This window comes from Apus apus, chromosome 14, assembly GCF_020740795.1.
Source record: "Apus apus isolate bApuApu2 chromosome 14, bApuApu2.pri.cur, whole genome shotgun sequence".
Taxonomy (NCBI): domain Eukaryota; kingdom Metazoa; phylum Chordata; class Aves; order Apodiformes; family Apodidae; genus Apus; species Apus apus.
Window position 1 is genome coordinate 13,934,935 of NC_067295.1, and position 21,431 is coordinate 13,956,365.

At 37.0% G+C, this 21,431-nt stretch overlaps 1 protein-coding gene across 16 annotated transcripts in view; it reads right to left on the reverse strand.

The window, feature by feature from the left end:
- Nucleotides 1-16,636, reverse strand: part of RBFOX1 (RNA binding fox-1 homolog 1) — a 1,074,031-nt gene extending 1,057,395 nt beyond the window's left edge. For 5 of the 16 annotated variants that reach the window (XM_051631819.1, XM_051631816.1, XM_051631810.1 and 2 more), the window contains exon 1: nt 16,332-16,635. In XM_051631819.1, coding sequence (XP_051487779.1) covers nt 16,332-16,556 — 225 coding nt within the window. In that variant the 5' untranslated portion in view covers nt 16,557-16,635. Of the gene's footprint in view, nt 1-16,331 lie in introns of all 16 variants that reach the window. The other 11 variants (XM_051631846.1, XM_051631815.1, XM_051631814.1 and 8 more) reach the window with 4 other exon arrangements.
- Nucleotides 16,637-21,431: the final 4,795 nt, after the last annotated feature.

The following is a 21,431-nucleotide window of genomic DNA, read 5'->3' on the forward strand; positions in this document are numbered from 1 at the left end:
TATGTAGCACCACAGTATGGAACAACACCAGACAGCAAAGTAGTTTCAATGGCATCTCATTATTATTAAATTGGGGGGGGGGAATAGTTTTGTTACCTTTGAATTAAAGACCCCATATACACAAATGTTTTCCTTCTATTCCCCAGAACAGAATCTCCCCATATATAGGTTGCCCATTTTGTCCTGTTTATGGCAAACAAATCGAAGTTGGGGGAAAAAAAATACTTCCCATCTTCTGTTCTCTTTACTGTGAAGGCTCACACAATATGTCAATGGGGATTATGTCTACAAATAGAGTATCTCCCCTAAGACCCTATTTTTCCTTTCATATTTTTGTGTTCAAATTGGTTAAAAATGTGCCCAGTATCAAATTAATACTGTAGGGCTGAGAAACACACGACACTAGTCTTAAAGCATCAGTCTTAGAAAAAGACACTTTGAGGTATCAGAAGCATCTGCCACTCATAATTCAGGAGTTTAACAACTTCAAACTCTAAATTACTGCAGTACATGTCATTTATACTGTCATTTTCATTCACCCTCCTTTCTTAATGTTGCAATTTTGTCCAATCATATAGGCAGGGTGTTTTATGTCCTTTTTAAAAGCTAGAGAAACAGAGATGGCAGCCTGGGGGGTAAGAAAGCTACAAAACCCCCCATACAAAAGCAGAGATGTTGACAGACAGGAGAACAGAAATAAAACTTCATAAGCAAGTTTTCAGCTGTCTCCTAAAAAAATAAGATACTCCTAGGGCAGCATTTATCATAGTATCTTCTTGGCATTTCTCATGTTCTGAGTAAAAAAGAGCTTATGAGTAGTATTTACATACAAACAAAAACTGAAACATGTTAAGGATGATCTGCTGCATCTGTTGGCAAAGCTTCTTGCCATGTTGTATGTTTTTGTGCCAGAGGAGATCAGCAAACAGGTTCAGAAGTGTGCTGGCTCAAACCAGAAGAAATAAGAGCAATATCTTCCTTTTACTTGCCTGACTTTCAGGGTCAAGAAACTGAATTATTTTTTCCTTAGTTTTATTTACTCTTGTATTTCAAACATCTAACAAAAGACAAATATGCAGGTTGTCAGTCAAAAGCAACATATTTGTTGAGAAGTTTACCCATGTTAAAATTATCCCCAAAGCTAAATAGTTAAGAGGAGTCAACTTGAAAATCCAAGATAGAAAAAAGCTGCAAGCAGCATTGACAGAAAACCTTTAGACAGCTAGGCATTCATAGGCACCACTTCCTGCAAAATACCACTCACATCAATGATTATTCAAAAAATGTGACTTTCAGTTTCCATAAATGTTTGTGTTAATCACAGGGCTATTTATTACACCTGGGTCTTGCCTTTCTCTTTTACTCAATATTCATCTTCAGCATTCTTAAAAGCAAGAACTTTTAGTAGCTTTCTATTACTTTTTTACATTATTATATGTTATGGCATTTCTACAAGCCTGCACAGCATTGGGCAAAATACTCAGCCTTTCTTTTTCAGCTTCCCTCTGGTTACATTCTATAAAGGTACATGGTACATGTCCGAGTTGTTTTCAGGAAGGGTAGCTTTCAGTCAAGTGCAAGAAAGAACTGCAATACTTGACAAAACAGACTGGTACATACAAAAAAGGAGATAAAGATAAGTCACTTGAAAGAAACATACTAAATGACTGAGAAGGTTTTACTGGTTTGATCAAAATATGTGATCTAATGCACAGAAGAAAAAGAAATCACTCTTCCCTCCTTCCAAGTTTTAGAGCATGGTATTAGCTGTAGCCTCTGCAACTAAGAAGAAATACGCAACAGATTTATGGCTACTGAAGTTGTACAAACCTTCCTGTTTCTGTTTTACGTCTCTGAATAAATGCACTTCAACAGCTGAGGGTCCTTCTCATCAGGCATGCAGAAAGCCTTACAAATAACATTTTTAGAAATTACTGAATTGTGAAAGTGCAACTTCACTGTTGCTCCAACAAACCAGGGTCTAACTCAGTGGCCTACTCACTATAACAAAGGTTTTATAATTTGACACAAGTATTCATCCTGAATTCATTGTTGAGGGTTTACAATGTATAATTCAGACATCAGCTGCATTTCTTTTCCCTTGTTCCAATGTTTTATTTTGTTTTCTTGTTTAAGTCTCATAGACTAAAAGAAAAAATCTTAATTATTTATGAGTTTTTGTTTAGTCGTTCCATTACTGTGTAGACAAATTATAAATTAATCTGATTACTTAGACAGAAAAACTCTACAGAGTTTTTACCTCCATGTACCACAGAGAATATCTTTGATCACAGTTTATAAACAAAGACCTCTCTTCCCAAGGATGCATGCCAGCATCTTAAAGAAAAATCGATACATTGCAGGGGGGGAGCATCTGGAGGATTAGCTCTTTGATTTAGCAAAGCATCCCTCACACAGGGACTTAGGTCTGTTTGAGACTTGCAGATCTTAAATCACATTTTAAATTTAAGAGTGAGCTTAACTGCTTCCCTAAATACAAGTCCTAGGAAAACGTTTTTGCACTTGTAACTCAGGACAACATTGTCATGAGAGTTGACAACAGCAATAAGGCACTCAAACACATTTGAAGACCTGGAGCAAATTGACTTGGGGATACAAAGTCAGTTACCTTGCACTAAGATTTAAAACTTTACATATCAAGATCACTTTTGCAAAATATGTCTGAAGTTTATTAATCATTAAGATTGTATGTGTTTATTTTGTCAGCAAAACACAAAATACATTATTGTGAACTGTTGACTTAACTATTTTATCTCCTCTCACCAAATAAAATATATACTGATTGTTAATACTCTTTTAGAGAGTTTAATTTATGGACATGTCTGAATGGCTTACAATTAATTGTGTCATACTGTATCTAATGAAACAGAGTAAGTCACCATATTCTGTGGTAAGAAAGTTGTAGTAACTGGCCTTTTTTCTTCTGACTCATAAAATACTTCCCCACTCCAGATTTGGAAATGAGGTACATTAATGACTCTTATTTAACAAAAAAAAACTATATTAATATGGCTCACAACTCTTGAAGTGTCTGTGGGAAGCAGGGAATAGTCCTCCAAAAAGCCAGTATAGGTAGAGTGAGCCTTAGGGGCTGCAGCAAGCAGAGGTCTATAGAACGAAAGGAAGAAAAAATATATATATATCAATGCTGGCCTCCATAACAGCAAAGGGGAGATGGGGAACAGAGAGAGCCTCCCTGCAGCAGAGCTAAAAGCAGAAAAACTCATTTCCAAGCCTTTACATTTGAGCAGCATGTGCAGATCTCTCATACGCTTTTTTTCAGCATAATGAGTGTTTGCCTCTGCTTGCATAAGTGGCAGTTTATGGAAATATTGTTCAGTATAGGACCACACACCCATGCAGATGCTGCTGGTGCTCACATCAGCCCCATCCACGGATGCCTAACTTAAGTCCTGCATTGACAACTCACAGCCCTCAGTAAAAGGGTACAATTTAAAATCTTCAGTAGTCATTAAGGATGTTTAGTCATCATTTCCTACTGCTTTTCATAGAATCACAGAATCTTAGGGGTTGGAAGGGACCTCGAAAGATCATCTTGTCCCCAGAGTCACCCAGAGCACATCACACAGGAACGTGCCCAGGCAGGTTTGGAATGTCTCCAGCGAAGGAGACTCCACAGCCTCTCTGGGCAGCCTGTTCCAGGGCTCTGTCACTCTCACAGTAAAGAAGTTTTTTTCTGATGTTTACTTGGAACCTCCTATGTTCCAGTTTGCACCCACTGGCTAACGGCAATAGTCTGCTGTTTTTTTTCCCCAAGGCATATTTGACTCCACTAATTGGGAGGTGATAAACCCAAGCTATTATCACAATAGTTCGAGTTTGTGATAATTATACTGCTCCAAAATAAGCAACTTATAACAGGAGAGCCAAAGTGCTGTGTAAGAATGGTGTCTCAGGCTGAAAGTAGCATTTCAAGACTAAATAAGAGCCTCCAGTGCCTCTGTCTTGTCCAGGATAGGGGAGAGCCAAACTTGGACTTCTGACAGTTCAAAAGCAAGTTCAAGTTACTGGCTACTCCGAAGCACATCTATCTCTGTTTTTTATTTAGGAAATAATATTTTACTATATTACAACAAACAAAAAAATCTGGAAGTTAGCATTTATTAACAACCGTATTAGAGCCACTCCAAATTTCTAGGATCCCTCCAGCCCTAAATTACAAGACAAAGCAGAACTGGGATGGAAGCAGATACTGATTGCTTTCAAATGCTAGGCTTCTTAATTGGAATAACTAAGGCTTCTTCAATACATTTTCAATGAGAGAGTGGGACAAGTTACATAACACAACAGCCTCTTGACTGCCGCATTCAACTGCAGCACCTCAGTTTAAGCTCAAGTAGACTTCACGGATTTTATTTCCAGAATATAAACCCCAATTCACATCTAACTTTACCAATTTCCAAATATCAAATTTCACACTAGACAGTGGCCAAGAGGAGGTTATCAATCAAGCAAATAAGTATCAACCAGACTACCTTGAAAATAGAGTTTATGCAATATCCATTCCTGGCATTAATGCTATTGAAGTTTCAGGCATCAACAGATTAGATTTGCAATTACATCTTTCATTTCCATGAGGTAATGAACCTTTTGTGATTTCTTGTACTCAAATACCTTTCAACCCACCATATCTTTGGATTCCTTTTACAAGTTGCAGGGAATCACCTCCAAAACATAACAGACATCCTCCATGTCACTCCATGCTGGAAAACACTGGTTATTGCTTAAAGCAACTCCAAGAAGTATTTAAGTGCTTCAGTGTTTCTAAGGGAAGTGGGTATGTCAGTGGGTCATTAGCAGTAACAGGTTTGCTCTAAAGATTCACTCTGACTGGGCCTCCCTATTTGCTAATGAAGAAAGAGCCAAAGAAAATAAGTTTTCTGCATTTCTTATCAGTCTAGGACTCACTGAAGCAGAATGGGAGTCTCCTTCTACTTATATAGGCTCATATGCAGCACAAGCAAGAATGCCTGATTTCATGAATAAGCAAGCTTTGAGACAGTCTTATTAAATGTAAAATACAAAAAATACTTACTAATAGAAGTTTATTTGGTTAGACTCAGCAACGTTTCCTCAGAAAATCTAAATTCAGAGATGTTTCATGTCACTGAAAGAACACATATGGAAACTTGGAATGCTCTTAGTTATAAAACAAAATGAGAAAGTTTTTTGCCTCGATAGTACGCTGGTGTGATACATATTCAATACAACTTAAGAATTGTTTAAATATAGTCGCTACTGCCTGTTGCTGCTTCATTATTAGTTTAATATTGACCAATTAAGTAGCATTTAAAAGACAGGTGTAGCGCAATAAGATGGTAGTTGCTATTTGTTTTATGCAGGTCAACCATAATTAAGTTCAACTTGTAGATCACACTACAGAGCATGACATGAGTAGCAATTACTTTTGGATCACACATCCTCTGGCATAGCACTTCAATTACATTTAATTACTTGGGAGTTGCATATCAGTCAAAGCAAAATTTATTATAATGAATATATATTTCTATATGTACTTCAATATTTTCCATTTCTTACTAGAAGTATAGGATACAGGATTCTACAGCCCATATAGAACCATGTAAACTTATTTCTGTTTAGAGATCTGTAGTCCTGTGTCCTAAAAATACTCTTAATTCAGTCTCCAAATTAAAAAAAATTCAGCATTGGACATAATTTATATTGATCCATAAGTGAAAAAATACTAGGTATTAAAGACATGTCTAACTTTACACAGAAAATTTTGTACAGAGAAAATGAAACAAGAACCAACACCCAGAATCTGAAGTGAAATAAAACCAAACAAAAAACAGGCATACGCTACATACAATCTTGAATAGTCACAGTGATTCATTACGAGAAAAATATCCCAAAAAAAAAGTGAGGGATTCTCTTTATCCAGTCTGAGTTCCCTTACACAAGGTGTCTTCAGCCTGGAAGAAACACACTTCTGTCAAGTCATCTTACCAGACTTGGTAGAGTGGTGAGTACAAGTTAAAGTCTATGATATTCAGAAATAAGTGATCATATGTTCCCAGTTTTATACCACACAAACATTCTAAAATCTTTAACTCCATAAAGACATGTTCATACCAAGATCTCTTCACATCACTGCAAAAAAGTACTACTAAATACAATGCTTATATTGAGAAGTGTTGAGCCCAATGATGAGAGAAAGAACACTTAAAATTTAACTCAAACAACCAACAATGGATGTATAAAAGCAACAGGAATCTCTCTACTGACTTATCTGAATTTTGTATTAGATCCAAAGTGCTTGTTATCATGAGAGCCAAATTTCATTTCTAAGGAGGGGATTTTTCAGATACTAATGCTTAATGAATATTAAACAAGGACCCAAACCTACTTCCTTAGTGAGTAGCAAAAAAAAACCTAAATAGTATTAGATCCAGACATTTTGGCTGCACTGAATTTTAAAAGGAAGCAAGATCATGTCACTCAAAACACAAATCATCTTTCATACAGGAAGATTTGCTTAAGAACGTGGTGAATTTCAGCTGAAGATTTCTGCTGCAATATTAAACCTGAGAAAATAAACAGTAAATCCCTAAGCATTATTACTCTGTGATAAAGCAATACACACTGAAGAACAAAAACTCTACAAGCAAAGCTGATTCACTATATTGAAACTCCAGTAGTATCATACACAACCTAATTGTGTGGCCACCCACCTTCCACTTAGCAGTAGATGATCTTAACATAAAGGAAGACAGAACATCTGTGAGACTAAAGTCTCTGAGAATTTGGAAAGAGCATTTGGACCACACTAACAAAATCAGATTTGAACTTTTTTTTAGTTTTTACAGACTGCAAGGAAGTTTCAGTACCAGTAAATGCATGCCTGTTTTTCAAAGCAGTATTTTGTTAAGTTACTTCTGCCAAGAATGTTGCAGCTGCTTTCCAGAAATCAGCTCTTCTGCATTTTGCCTCCCTAGGGAGTAAACTACAGTGAACGACAGGGTTTTGTTTAAAATGCCTATTGTTCTGCCTGTGGGATTAGCCTTAATTTTCCAGATAAGAAAGGCTTGAATGGCAGATTTGATAAGCCTATAAATTTCAGTTTATAAAACTTGGCCCTTCATGCTGTCTTATAGGTCAAAAAAAGAGTAGCTTTTGTAATGATCAAAGTTATTATTAATTTGTAGTTGTTTCTGGATAACAGATCAAACTCCCAAGCACGTTCACTTTCACAGTGTCTGCTGAAACAAGGATCTTAAAGCAAAGCAAATAGATCCAGTGTCAAGATGAAGTAATTGATTTGCCATCTTGTTTTTCAACAGCACAGTCTGGAAACTGGATTCTACAGGCTCCATGAAGTGCAAAATTATAAATTTGGCATTTTAATGACACAGAAACCATTACACATATCTGCAAATTGTTAGACACTTGAGTAATAAAATGGCTTAATCAGTCAGTAAATGTTGAAAGCAGGTGGTATTCTTGTATCATCCATTTGTTCTTGTGTGAGCACATTCCACTCAATATTCACCTCATCTAATCAACCAAGGTTTAACACAACCAAATGCTCACCTGCTAACTGACTCAGCTACTACAGATTCATTTTAACCTGCTAGGAGATGATCACTAAACCTAAAGCAATCATGGTCTTAGACACAAGGTGTTTCTTGATAACGCTGTGGGAGAACAGTTTATCCTGCCTCAATTTTAAATGTAACACAGAAATCCACTCACTGGGCAGAAACCTGCATGGACTTTGAAATTAAGACCAGAAGTTGCAGAAGGCAGCTACTTTAAAAAAAGGGGGGAAATAGCTTTGTAAGCATGGTTTGAATGTTAGATGCATTTGCATCGCATCCTAAGTAGTCCCAAAAATCACCTCATCAAAAGCCTGCTTAAGCTTACCACCATACAGATTCAAGAACAAGCAGATGGATATGTGATCCAAGACACAATTTAGAATCAGTCTGCTGCAGTTGAAGATTGTTCTATTACTTTCTTCACTATGTCTGTGACCCCAGGAGGAAAAATTTCATTCTGTCACAGTGTGCACATGACACTCTCTACTCTTCAGCAAAGCAATCAGACATGCACCTGACTTTGAGAATGTGATTACATCCACTCTATTTTAAAGCATTTTTTCAGTACCACTGACTGAAGTGGAACTTACACAGTACTGAAATACACACGTAAGTGCTTTCCTAGGCCAAATCAAAGTCTCTGTTTGAAGATGGTTATTCCCTCTTCATTGTGACCTTACAAATAAGCCCTCAGTAGTGATGGAGCGCAAAATTAAGCTGCATGATCATGTGGAAGAACAAAAGGAAGAATGAACTTAGAAAAGTCTTTTACTGTAAACAGCAGAAGTAGACAATACACAGAAATTAGCAATAACAGCAGAGACAGTTGGAATCTACAGTTTAAAATAAAGTTTTCAGAGTCAGTGATAATGACTGTGTGACCAGCTTGGTTGAAGATGGGCAACTATAAGCTAACTATCCCATTTTTTATTAATAACTGCTTTCCCCTACATTTTATTCTAATAATTGCTTTCTCAATTGATTTTGTTTTTATTTCTACAGCCTATTCTTTCTTTGATAAATTGAAGTGTTGCACTTACATAGCAGATTCCACTAGAAAATGTAAAGCAGTTGGCCATTTTGTTCCTAAAAAAGTGCTATTACTGTGAATTACTTTTACAAATGCTGATCCTATCTACTTTACAGATGGGTGGAGCCTTAATGACAGCACACACACACAAAGTGCCATCTACAAGATCAGGCACAGAACAGTAATTAGCTGTTGAATGAGTTGTCTTGCTACAATAGCTCCAAGTATTTAATCAGACTTTTCAAACTATCTGAATACTTTATAAACAGCAATGGAAGAAGATAATTAACTTGTGCAAAATAGTCATTCAATTGTAATCTCAGTAAGAATTAAAATTTATCTTCAAAGAAAATTCAAAATAGCAACAATAATATTTCAGCACTTATCCTCAAAACCTTCTCAAAAAAAGCAATTAAGTTAAATTCCTAGAAAGTGCTCTAATTCATCCTGCCTCAGATGTTCCTTAAGTTCCTAAAATTATTACAAAAGACTAATGAAAGAAACTAAATGACCCACACTTACTGCCAGCAGTATATTGAGCATCCTGTATTTTTCTGAAGAGGTGAGACTACAGTGCTGTGAGCTCGTCTGCCTGGCAAGCCAAAACTCAAAAGATTATTAATAAAGAGTATACATAAACTCATCTCACAGTAAAGCTTGATCTAGCAATCCATTTGAAACTTCTATTGATTTAAAACTACTTTCTTTCTAGCAAGTATCAATGCTGCTAAATTTCTATTTTTTAAAATAACATATCTAATAACATTTTGGTTTATTCCTGAAATTCCATACTACTGAAGTGAAAGAATCATCTAAGAAACTCGGCTTCACTAAAAATTCAGCCTTTAATGTACGCTTGTTTGTGATCTTACAGATAAATCTGTTGCTAAAATATCCCCCAAACAGCTTAAAATATAGAAGGTAACAAAAATCAAATCTAAAATTACCACCTTTAAAATATCATTGTTGAAGGCAGAGTCACGACTTGAGAAGAAAGCTATGATTAAAATTTTAAACACCTGGAGTTGGTAATTCAGGAGTAGCTTTATGATAAATCCTACATACTTGTAAGAATAATTGAGTTTTCCATAAATATACACACTCATTTTTCCCATACTAACTGTATAAATTCTTGCATTTCTTAATGTTAAACTGTTGGCATTTTTTATAATGATTAATGTGACATTTGTCAGCTCAGTCTCCACAGATACAACTGTCCTTATTGCTACAGAAACCAATAATTATTTTTCTCTCAAATGTGTAGCCCAAAGAACATGATACATTATAGGAATAACAGCTTCAGGATTATTTGTTTTCTTTATTCTTTAAAGCATGGAGTACTTGGATAATTTCCTTTCCTACAGTAGCTTTTCAGCATTTACACTGGAAAGTTAAAATGGCTATCAAGTATGTATGAAAAAAAGCAAGTAGATGTAAGTAGGCTCTAAATTTAGCCAATTTAAATCACTGAAGGAGGTGGAAACAAACGCATCTTGTGGATGAATAGACCATTGAGGTGAGCAAGTCAGTTCTCTGATCAGAAGCTCTTTCTCCCAGCTACTGAAGTCTCAGAGGTGAAAGCCAAAACCCTGGAGAACTGTGCTGGATACTGTAAATCATATTTGCTCTGCTAAAGAGGGAGACAAAAGGGCAGAGGGAATGCTGAAAAGATGCAAGCAGGAAATAAGACCTAGTCATAGGGGATTCCTGAATACCAAGATTCTAAAAACAACTTCAGAAAGGACAGCTAGGCTGAAACATTGATTTATCCCCTAATTGAAGGTAATGTGATAAAGGCCTCAGCACTTTGTTTGGATTTCAAAGTTCACCATGTTATTTTGGGATATGACCTGTCTATGCACATGCACAGTAAAACATCTTTCACCAGCTCTCAAAGATCACTGTGTTGCTGTCAGCCTCTCAGGCCAGCACTCTCCAACAGCATCCAGAGATTAATCTGAACAAAGCAATATGGCTTTCTGAAGTACCTTTTTAAAAAAAATGAATACTAATTATCTTATCTCACTTCGTAATTATAAGATTGAAACACCGACTTACTTTGCACACACCGCAAAGAAAATAAAGCTCAATTTCAAGGAAAGTCTGCCATGTAAATGGAGGTCACACATACAGATATGCATCAAAGTCAGCAATAACAATTCAGTCACCTCCAGCACTTCAAGTTATCAGTACAACTAGATAAATTTTCCAGGGATTGATTTATCCTACCTACCTTTTGCACTTGTTGGGAAATGTTTACTTGGAAGCATCTCATCATATCCTGCTTCAGGTCACACTATAATGAGGAAAGGACAAGGTTTTGCTTTATATTGGCTGTTTCATCCGCATGAAAATTGTGAAGGGATCTTCCCCTAACCCTGCTGACAATCAGCAAACTGAAGGAATCCACAAGAAAATCCACTGGCTTCAGAATGAATTTGGGAACAAGGTTCAACAAAGTTAAACAAAGACTTGTATCTAAATGTTAAATTCGCTCTTCAACACAACTTTTCACACAGATTTAAAATCCTGTCCTTGTATTTTGTACACAGTGTAACACGCAAAACTGCCCATTGGTAACTCCCAAAGACATTCTTAGAACATCTGTATAACTTAAATCTACTTGATCTTCTCACAGCTAGGAGGTACAAAAACTATGTTATTAAGAAAGCTAGTTATTATAAAGGAGAGACACATTTAGAGTGCTGCAGAGGCAGTTAAGCTCTTTCCTCCTAGTCTCAACAAGAGGGATTCAGGCCACGCTTTATCAGAACCACCAGCTACATCGTTCCAGAAGGACAAAGCTAGAACCAAGAGTCCAGTTGCCCTTCCTGGCACAATCACTTATATTACAAAACATCAGGTTCCAAAAATATATAGTTGCCCCAATTCAGATCTGTGTTGGTCCCTGAAACAATAGGTTTCTAGGATTTAAAACTAAGTTAATGGAGATGTGTGTTGCTTTCTGTGTGAGAATTGGGTTTGGTTTCTGGCTCAAGCCACTAGTCCTATGATGGAATGAGCTCCTGATTCATACTTTGAAGTGAGTACTCCCTCCCCCAGATAGCAGAAGTCTTGCACCAATCACAAGTACCCTAGACAAATAAAAAGTCTAAGAACAACTGTTGACATCTCCCTTGTTCCAACTACCTCTGTTCATGCCCCAGAACAGCTTCGATCTGTTCCTAATTTGACACTGGCTTGATGAGGGACAGGTCAGGGATGGAAATATTTAAAATAGTGTTTTAAGGACCATCTTGCTCGGTCTGTGTCACTTCTCCATTTCATCTTTCCCCCACTGTGTGTGATTTTGCAGAGATCTTCACATATAACTTGAGTAGTTTTAAGTGCTCATCAGTTCCTGCTGCTCTCTCTCCTCCAAAACCATAATACCACCTTTGCTCTGATTGCAATTAATTACTGTGTAAATGATTGCAGTGTCAAAGACTGTGTCTCCAGGTGAGGAATGAGCAGCTGGAACAGATGAACTCTGCAAGATCCCATGTCCATGCAAATGCCCCATAGAATAAAGAACAAAAAACTAAATACAAGAAAAAAACCATCACTATTTGTTCAAAGAATTAATGGCAAGGTTCTATTTGTTATGCATGCAAATACAAGGACACAAGTGTGTCACATCTTCCCATCTAAGCTGTATTTAAAATATCTATTAAAAATAGAAATATAGAAGGCTGAATTTGTAATTTGTTACAAGTTTAGTGTAGTCAATTCCTCAGAGTCAATCAGCAAAAGCAGTCTTCTCTTACAAAAGTATTAAGTACAAATATTCCTATACTTTTATCAGATTTCCTTTTACAACATGGTAGTCCCAAAACTGCATTAAAATTGTTACTTTTAATGTTAGCAATAAAAAGTTGCAGTTTCTCTTCATTGTGCTTCTATACTTTCCTCTTTTCCAAGTCTTGACAAAGGTAAAGGCAATTTCTGTAAAAATTTAACACAGTGCTTTAATTCCCAAATGCATGAAATTTTCCTGAAGGTTGTTTAAAGGGACAAATGTTCAAGCTTCTCCTACATAACCCTGCACAGGTGACATTACAAATGACAGCACACTCAATGCTGGATGTTAGATGAACACTAGTGAAGTCAAACTAAACCCAGGTATTTTGTCTTGCTATATAAATATTGGACAAATATTTTAGAGGGGAAAAAAGCTTGGTTTATAGCAAAGTAGTCATGAATACAGAAATGTCTTCGCACCAAAATCCAAACAGCTTTCACCAGGCCGTATGAACTAACAGTTGGTTAAAGGGAGACCAAACAAGACTGTATCCTTTAAGTATAAAGCTACGTGGATTACAAGGATATACCCTTATGGATAACTCATTATTTGTATAAGCTGGTGAGGAAAAGGACATGTCAGCCTGAAAGAAAATAATTACCTCTGTTTTTTTCACATGCTTTCTACTTCAATAAATACTATTTTACACAAAATAAATAATTTACAGTATCTGCTGGAGCATAGGTTGGGTAATGATCAACCATCTGACAACATGTAGCTGACAGTTTTGGTCATCCTCCAGGCATACAAAAGGAAGATTGAATTCTAGAGACCCTGATTAAATGTTTTTACCAAAACTTTTGATGAAAAGGGGTGATTCACCAGCTGTTCCAAATGCTAATTTCCCACCATCTGTACCAAATGAGAAATTTCTCAGTTGAGCCTTACTACAAATATTCCACTCAATTTGTTCTGAACCAAATACTTAATTCTGATGCTATGCCAAAAAGGAAAAAAAGGAAAAAATGACATGGCCTTAGCCTATGTGATTTACACCTGCTGTGAGCAGTTCCCTCATTAAAAATGAAAGTAATAAAAAGAGAAGACAAGAAGCATATTATTTTAATAGATGTCTAAATTAACAATTACAGTTTTACCCAGTTTACTACATTAACTAGCTACTACCAAGTGAAGCAATCACTACAGATACCACTGCAAACCAGTCGTTAGCAAATGCAGCCCTTCATTCCCACAGCAAACAAAGCAGCTCTGTCCAGTGCAGCCAGTGGCTGAACTGTCCCTCTGCAACCAACTTCTGCACAGCAGCAGCTACTCTTATAAATTCACAATGCCAAGTAAATGCCCAGAAGTATTATGCACCATTTCACATGCATAAAATATAGATGGTGACTGCATTCTGTCATAATATAAGATGCCATAACAAGTGGAGCAATGAGTTTGAGTAGATGACCTAGGTAGGTTCCTTTCTTCTAAACCTAAAAAATGTGTTGAATCAGGCAAATAGCAGAGGAATAAATAACAGTTACTGTGCTGGATTTTTTTTATTACAAGTCCAAAAATCAGTCACAACCTATATACATATATATTTTAAGGTATTCTTTAAAATAGAAGACATAATGGACTACTAGGAAATGTTCTTCCAGTGCATGCATTGATTACCCATACCACTATGCCTATTAAAATAAAGATTCTTATAAGCACATAAATGAAGTCATTCATTTTAGTGTTTCCTTAGGGCACACAGTCCAGCAGCTTGTTCTCTACAAGGTAACAGACACAGTGACTGTTGAACAAGTTTTTATTGTTTTTAGGAAGAGATTTATGTTAACGGAATTTCAACATTTATTTCTAATAATGTCTCCAACTCAGACACACAGCTTTAAATGGGAAGAACAAAAACACACTGGAACTTTATGCAAAATGTAGTGCAACATCCCAAATCCGCTGGAGTGGAAAGGATAGCTTCAGTGAGCTTTGATGACTTTCAATCAAAGTCAGTTTAATTTAAGGATTTTTATAAGAATTATTACTTTATTATAAAAACTATTTAAGAATAGTTATGGGGAGAAACAGTAACATAATTACTCATTTTCACATTTGTTTTGTTAATATTTTTAGTAACTCCTTGTTGAAAAGTCAGAATATAGTGTTGGAGCAGATATACACAGGTCCCTGAAAGAACAACAACAAAAAAAAGGACAGGTATCCACTACCACTGAACTTCCTTGTAGTGGCAGAATATTAAAAGGCAGTAAGCCAAGCCTCACAAATGGGGCAGAGCCCAGTGATTTAGGTACACATCATTCCAATGTATTCTACATTCTAAAACTGATCCCTTAAAAGACAAAGTAAACTTACTCAAGACTTATTTTTCAGTAACTTCCTAATTAAGCCTCTAGTAAGATGTACTATCAAAAAGACTTTTACCCCAACCCATAGTGGTATTCAATTATTTCAGTCATGGATACTTATCCTTAAGCGGAATGGATTTAAGGCCTTTACCTTCAGGAAAACAAAACAAAACCCACAGATAAAAACAAGGGTTATTTGACCAATATCTTTGGGGGGGGGGGGAAAAACACAAACAAAAAAAACCCACAAAAAAAAATAAACAAAACCAAACCTCTCTACCAGAACTATAAAAATATAAATATATATACTATAAAGTATAAAAATAAGAGTGGTACTTTGACAGTTAAGAGCATGACCTCCTAAGCACTGGAAATCCAAACCGTAGACTTACACTGAAGAGGAACTATATGCAGTTACATGGACTGATAAAACAGATTTTTGCTTGTATAAGCTGACACTCCAGACACATTTGAAACACTTTTGTGAGTGTTGTATTCAGACGGTTGCATTTAGAGATGACACTCTACCAGAATAAACTGAGTAAACTAACTTTGAAATTATTTTAAAAATTAAATCCTACCAGAATGTGGATCATCTACTTCACTCCCCATTTGAAGAAGAGCACCTTAATTATGGAAATCAACCCCAGGAAAGAAAAAACCAACATATTTCTGAAACCTTCTAGATAAAACCTGTATACTAAAATTTTCAGCAGCTGTTAAGCGAATTCTAGAAGTTATGGTCTCAGTGTATGACAGACTTAAAGAGGAAACACCTACTCCCAAGACACTTCTCCCACCCCCCACTTCAGTTTGAGGGAAGCACTTAGGAAGAAAAGTGCCTGGGCCAAATTGCACCGAGAGGGGAAAAGCTTTGTCTGGCTAGGAATTCCAAAGTTTGCCTCTCTCTTGCCCGGTTTTCTGCTATGCCTCAGGAATCTGCCAGGCACAGCAGCTGAGCTGAATAACCAGCCAGAGAGCACTGGCTAACACAAAATTAACCTCATACAAAGATGTGATGATGGCAATATAGACAAATATTCAGCAGCTCTTTTTTTGCAAAATCTCAACATATGAAATTTGCTCTCAGCAAATGAGATCTCTAACCACTAACACCTCTTCCCCTGGAGGGTCTACCTTCACCCCCAGCTATATTACAGAATTCCACAACATAAATGCAGTTGGAAGTATGAATGGATGGACTGATGAGCAATCCACAATGTCCAAGTCACAATACCAACAGTTATCCAATTTCTAAATAGATACAGAAAGCTGAAAAACAAGCTTTAGCAGTTAACATTCCTTCTCCCCTCACCCCTCAAAAAATCACTTCTGACATACATTTTGCAAGCAGCTAACAGTGAGAGCCAGATTAAAATACACACTCCTGCACTAAGAAGCATGTAGCCAAGGTAAGAAACTGAAGATTAACATTCTTACAATCTCAGTGAGATGGGACACTTGATCACATTCATCCTACACTACTTGATGCCAAATTACCAACTCCAGGATGACAGATCATTTCAAAGGTAACCTCACAGCCCTTCCCCTTTTGCAGCTCAGAGCTACTAAACATCCTCACTTACACTTTTGCCTTCACCACCTCCATCAGGCATGGACTCTTCTCTTCCTAAGCAAGGCATTATTTCTTCAGCTGCTGCTCCTCTGTCCTTCCCTATGTTTCCTCCTTCATTTCCCAGCTTCAACCTCTTCCCCTCAGGTTGAGAATCATCCACATCCTCCCTTCTCATCTTGCCATCTCTGCCTCGCTGCATCACCACGTCTTCTGGGCTGCCACAGGAATTTGACATTTTTAAGTGTTATGGACTTTATTTTTAAAGACTGATGAAGCTGCCTTTTTGAAGCGGATTTGGCTTCTGAGAGCTCCGATGTGCTCTCGCTCCTTTTAAAAATTTAAGTGGGGTTTCGAAGCCTTTACAGGAACGGCACACAGCACTTCTGTTTCTCTGCCGCCCTCTCCTGACCAGCGGGTAGCACCGCGCCGAGGACACCTGCCAGGGCATGTTGCTCACACACTTCTCTCTAGATCCCACCCCCTGCACCTAATAAAAAGTAATAACCTTTCCTATATTAATTGTACGCACAACTCTGCTGCTTACATTGCCAAAACCCTTGTACTTCTGTTCTTCCTGATCCAGAGTAATTGCCTTTCCTTAAAGCACAAAATATCTGCCGCAACTTCTTTAAATCCAAATTTACCTCTGCCCTCAGGGACATAGGGGCTTGTTTTGTTATATGCTGTCATTGACGGCCAAAAATTACTGCTTATTAAAAGGTAAAGATCACTATTTTCAAACAGCTCCTGTCAAAATTACTTCATTGTAGCTTTTTCTTCTTTTTTTTTAAAAAAAAGTGTGTCCTTACTTTGTAAATAACCTTTGCACCTTCTAAATCCCTATTCCATATTGTACATTTTGCACAGTGTGTTTTGGTCCTACCTGTGTAGGAATGAGATTAAAATGGCAGTAGGGTGACCCGACATGACAGTTTTGACATAATTTTTTATCTCTCAGCCAGCTTACGAAAAACACTGACATATAATCAAAGGATTGGTGTAGTATCTGGACTTTTTTTTTTTTCAAAAAGTAACAGTAACCTAGTGATTTCACATCTAGATTGCAACATGCTGCTTCAACTCATCCTTCCAATACAGAAGGCAATATGAAGTAGGGTTTAAAAAAGAAAAAGGCAACCTGAGTTCTGTTTTCTCCTGCTTAAACAGGGAACAGGATCCAAATCTTTTGATTTTCAGAAAAGGATAAAGTGACCAATTTAAGAGCCAGTGGTACAGACTTATCTAGCTGCCTTCATTAATCTGTATCACTACACCCCTTGCTTAATGTCAGCCTGATTTACTGTTTCACCTTCTGACTTGACTAGATAGCTAGCTTAACAACTAGACTTGGCCATATTCACTTCTTTTGACTAAAGTCACTTTATACCTAATGAGCATTTTTCAGGTTTTAAGTCCCATCTGGGTTCCTCACAGAACCCAGCAAAAACTGATAATGAGCCAAATAGAGCAATTATCACAATTCACTAAAGTCTGAGAGGCCATCAACCAGGAAGGTGTGCCAAACTGAGTAACAAAGTGCTTTAAGGCCTCATGAATTCTCATACAACCTGCTTTCACGACATTTCGGCTTGGAACAGCCAGACTTCCATAGGTATCATACACGATACTATTCTCAGCAGTCAGTCCAACTCTAGTCAGCATCACTTCTTGGACTGTAAGGCACACAAAGTATAATACAAAAGGCATGTTGAGCATTTATGAGTACCGAATTCAGACACCAGTGCTCCAACTGAGAAAAACACATCCTGGGATACAGGTTACCAAAAAAATACCCTAAAATTCCCTCTGATCTTGGTCTCTCCCTTGTTTACTTTCACACAGAGGTGTCCTCTCTAACAACAAAGAGAATATAACATCAATGCTTACTTGGAACCAAACCAGGAGCATTAGCTAGGATGAATATGGGGGACAGCAACTGCAAGTCTATGTGTGGCTCTGGATACAAGTGCACACATTTGTGCAGTATACAATCTCAGTGAAGAAACTTGCATTTTTCCATTTCCACTTGTGCAGCAAGAAAGCACACTGGGCCAAGAAGCAGCCAGAGGCATAAGAACTGTGCTGTCTCTTGCTGGGAAGCCTGGCCTCCAGTAAGCCCTGCCTAAGAGCTGTGGAATTTGTATGCAAGGAACCTGGGATAGAGGTTTTGGCAGAGGTGGAAAGGGAAAAAAAACCCTCCTGGTTGATTCTCATAGCACACAGATATAAAGAAAGCTTATTTTATTTTATCTACTATACAAATAAACAACTAAAATACCCAGGACAGTTGTTTCAGTTCAGGGGGTCAACCTTCAACTACTGGAGAATGCCAGGATGCACTATTTGCATCCTACTTAATTTCTCAGACTTTAAACTTGGCAATGACTGCTTTGTCAGACGCTTCTAGGAAAACAACACTGACTGAATTTCAAGTTCCAAGGACAGATCGGGCAAGAGATTATATTGTTACCCAGTTGTGCTTCCACTGAAAGCAGGATGGTTCAGAGTAAGCAAAGTCAGGACATTTCCAAATGATTTTGCAATTCAGCTCAAGGAGTTCACAAACACCATAACATAGATGTTTGGTATATTCAATGATTTTAGTGTCTTACTGGGAAAAGTGATAGGAATTACCTCAGAATGGCATTTATATCAGAGCACCGTGATGTTTAATATAATGGAATACTTGTTGCATTTCCTTAGCTCACCTTAGTTTGCAAGCCAATGTAAGACTGATCTTCTAATTTAAAGCCCTCTAATGTATGTCTGCCATAGTGAAAACACAGGCTCTCTAAGTCTATTCAGGTTGCAAGAGCACAAAGTGCCAGTCCTGGCAATGAAAGGCAATATAATCAGCAGTAAAAGCTCAGATCTCCTTTCATACATGCTCTGTTAAAAAAAAAAAAAAAGAAAGAAAGAAAGAAAAACAAACACCTTACCCACTTGTAAAATTACTTTAATGGGAGGAGAACCAAATTGTAAGTTTACGTTAATCAGGTAATTTGACATATCTTATTGCTACAAGAAGGACAAGTTATTTTCTTAATAAGTCTTAAAAAGAACAGTAAGCAAGTAAATTAATTAATTTCCATGTATTTTGCTATTGTTTCCAAATTAAATGCTGCCTCTCATCACTGTAGTTACTTCTAAAAGCTTATAAATATTTCATTATTCTTTATTATTGTTTTATGTTCACTGACAAACATTGGAAGCACCAGTTCCATTGTTAATAGCAGTTTCCCTATAAACTCACTCTGCTTTGTACCAGAAACAGAGAGAGAAATAATCTTTTCACCTGTTGCCTTCTGAATCGCCTGTATTTCAAAATACAATGCAAGAAGCCATCTCTGATTATCTAGTTAAATCAGGAGAGCTACTCTGGATTCATTCCTGCTTAGTACAAAGTAGATGATGCCATTATCAGCATTACCCTCCCTACCATCACTTGCCACCTCTGTAACCCTTAGAAGTCAGAGGAATTTTATAGAGAGAATCTATTAAAGACAACCTGTTACTATAGGCTTTATAAACACATCCTATCACATTTAAAATCATATAGAAAGCATCAAAATCCCCAGTCCTTCCTATCTTTTCTTTAATGAGAATCTTAAATAGCCAGAAAGCAACAAACCACTACTGCAAGACAGCAAGCACTACAGGGAGGGAGTAGGGAGAATTCTGGAAAAGCTCTTTCATTCTCAAAAACCCGTTGTATAGAAGAAAGGCTTTAAAAAGTGGTTATACTTATTGTTTCAAAAGCTGAGAATCAAAAAGTCAGGTGAAAAAAAGTTATACACTGGTGAACAAAATACTATAGCTGGCAGGACACAAAAACATATTTAAATACCATCACAGACTTGGATCAGAAGGTCAGAATCCTTTTTTGACACAACTATACTCTGTAAACCCACTGCATGGATTGGCAGTGTCCTGAGTGACAGACTGACAGGAAGGTTTACACAGCACCTTACAGGTGTTGGTGCAACATGCATGAGTAGCATCAATTTCTCCCCCTCAGCAAAGGCCTATGCAATCCACAGGATGGGGCTACAGACAAAACCTGAAAACATTGCCCCCAAATAATTTGAACCTATACACAAATAGAAAACTCCTAAGCAGGTAATAAACAGCTAATGTTTTCTCATGCAGATTTAAGTCCTATGAGGGAAAGTTTTTCTAGTCATTTGCAGCAGCTTTTGTGCTTTGATGTCAGCTTACTGAAAGGACCCTGGCTGTGATGGGATACTGCTCATGCGGCCACATAAGTCATACCTAAGCACAAAGCTAATTTTTGGTTTGTGTGCCCTTAAATTGTAGTATCTCCCTCATAAAAAAGTATGAGATAGAACAAATACACAGTAAGAACCTGAGGACCATCAGCATTCTTATTCACCAGCCATTTGTGTTGGCCAATCCTGGACTTTTGTTGTGCAATGGCACAAAACATGCTATTCATGATTTGATAAAGACTTTCTAATTTGAATGGAGTTTGAACTTGGATATATCAGAATTATAGCAGTTTTATGCAAGTTTCAAAGTAACTCAGCATGTTGATGACATACCAACTGCTCAAGATAATTAGTGTAAAATACAATTTTCACTGTTGCACAGGACTACATTATGGCACCAAAATACATAATGAGTATTTATTTCAAAACATGTACTATATTTTATCTCACTATATGTGAAAGCAAGAAAAAGTTGAAGTAATTTACAACCTTATTGATATGCTCACAGACTTAGATGTGCATTTATTTATGTTTTCCAAGGCATTAAGCCCTCTTAAAGGTTTAATTTTCCATTTAACATTTTTTAAATTGAGTATTTAGAGTAGGAGCTTCTGTTAGAGAAAGTATTTTCAGCAGATCTCAGGCTGGCTCACAAATTTTAAGACTCATACAGCTTGCATTTTGAATTCCAATGAAAAATTTTAAGCTGGTTCATGCTTTTCTTCTGCAAGCTGTTGCTTCTAGGAAAATAAACTTACCACAAAAAATATCCAAAACAAATTCAGGAAAAGCAGTCCCATTTTTCTGTATGTATAAGAGAAAGTTCTGGCACTGATTGTCATGCTACAAAGCTGCCTGGCACAACATCTTTACAGGTGTCA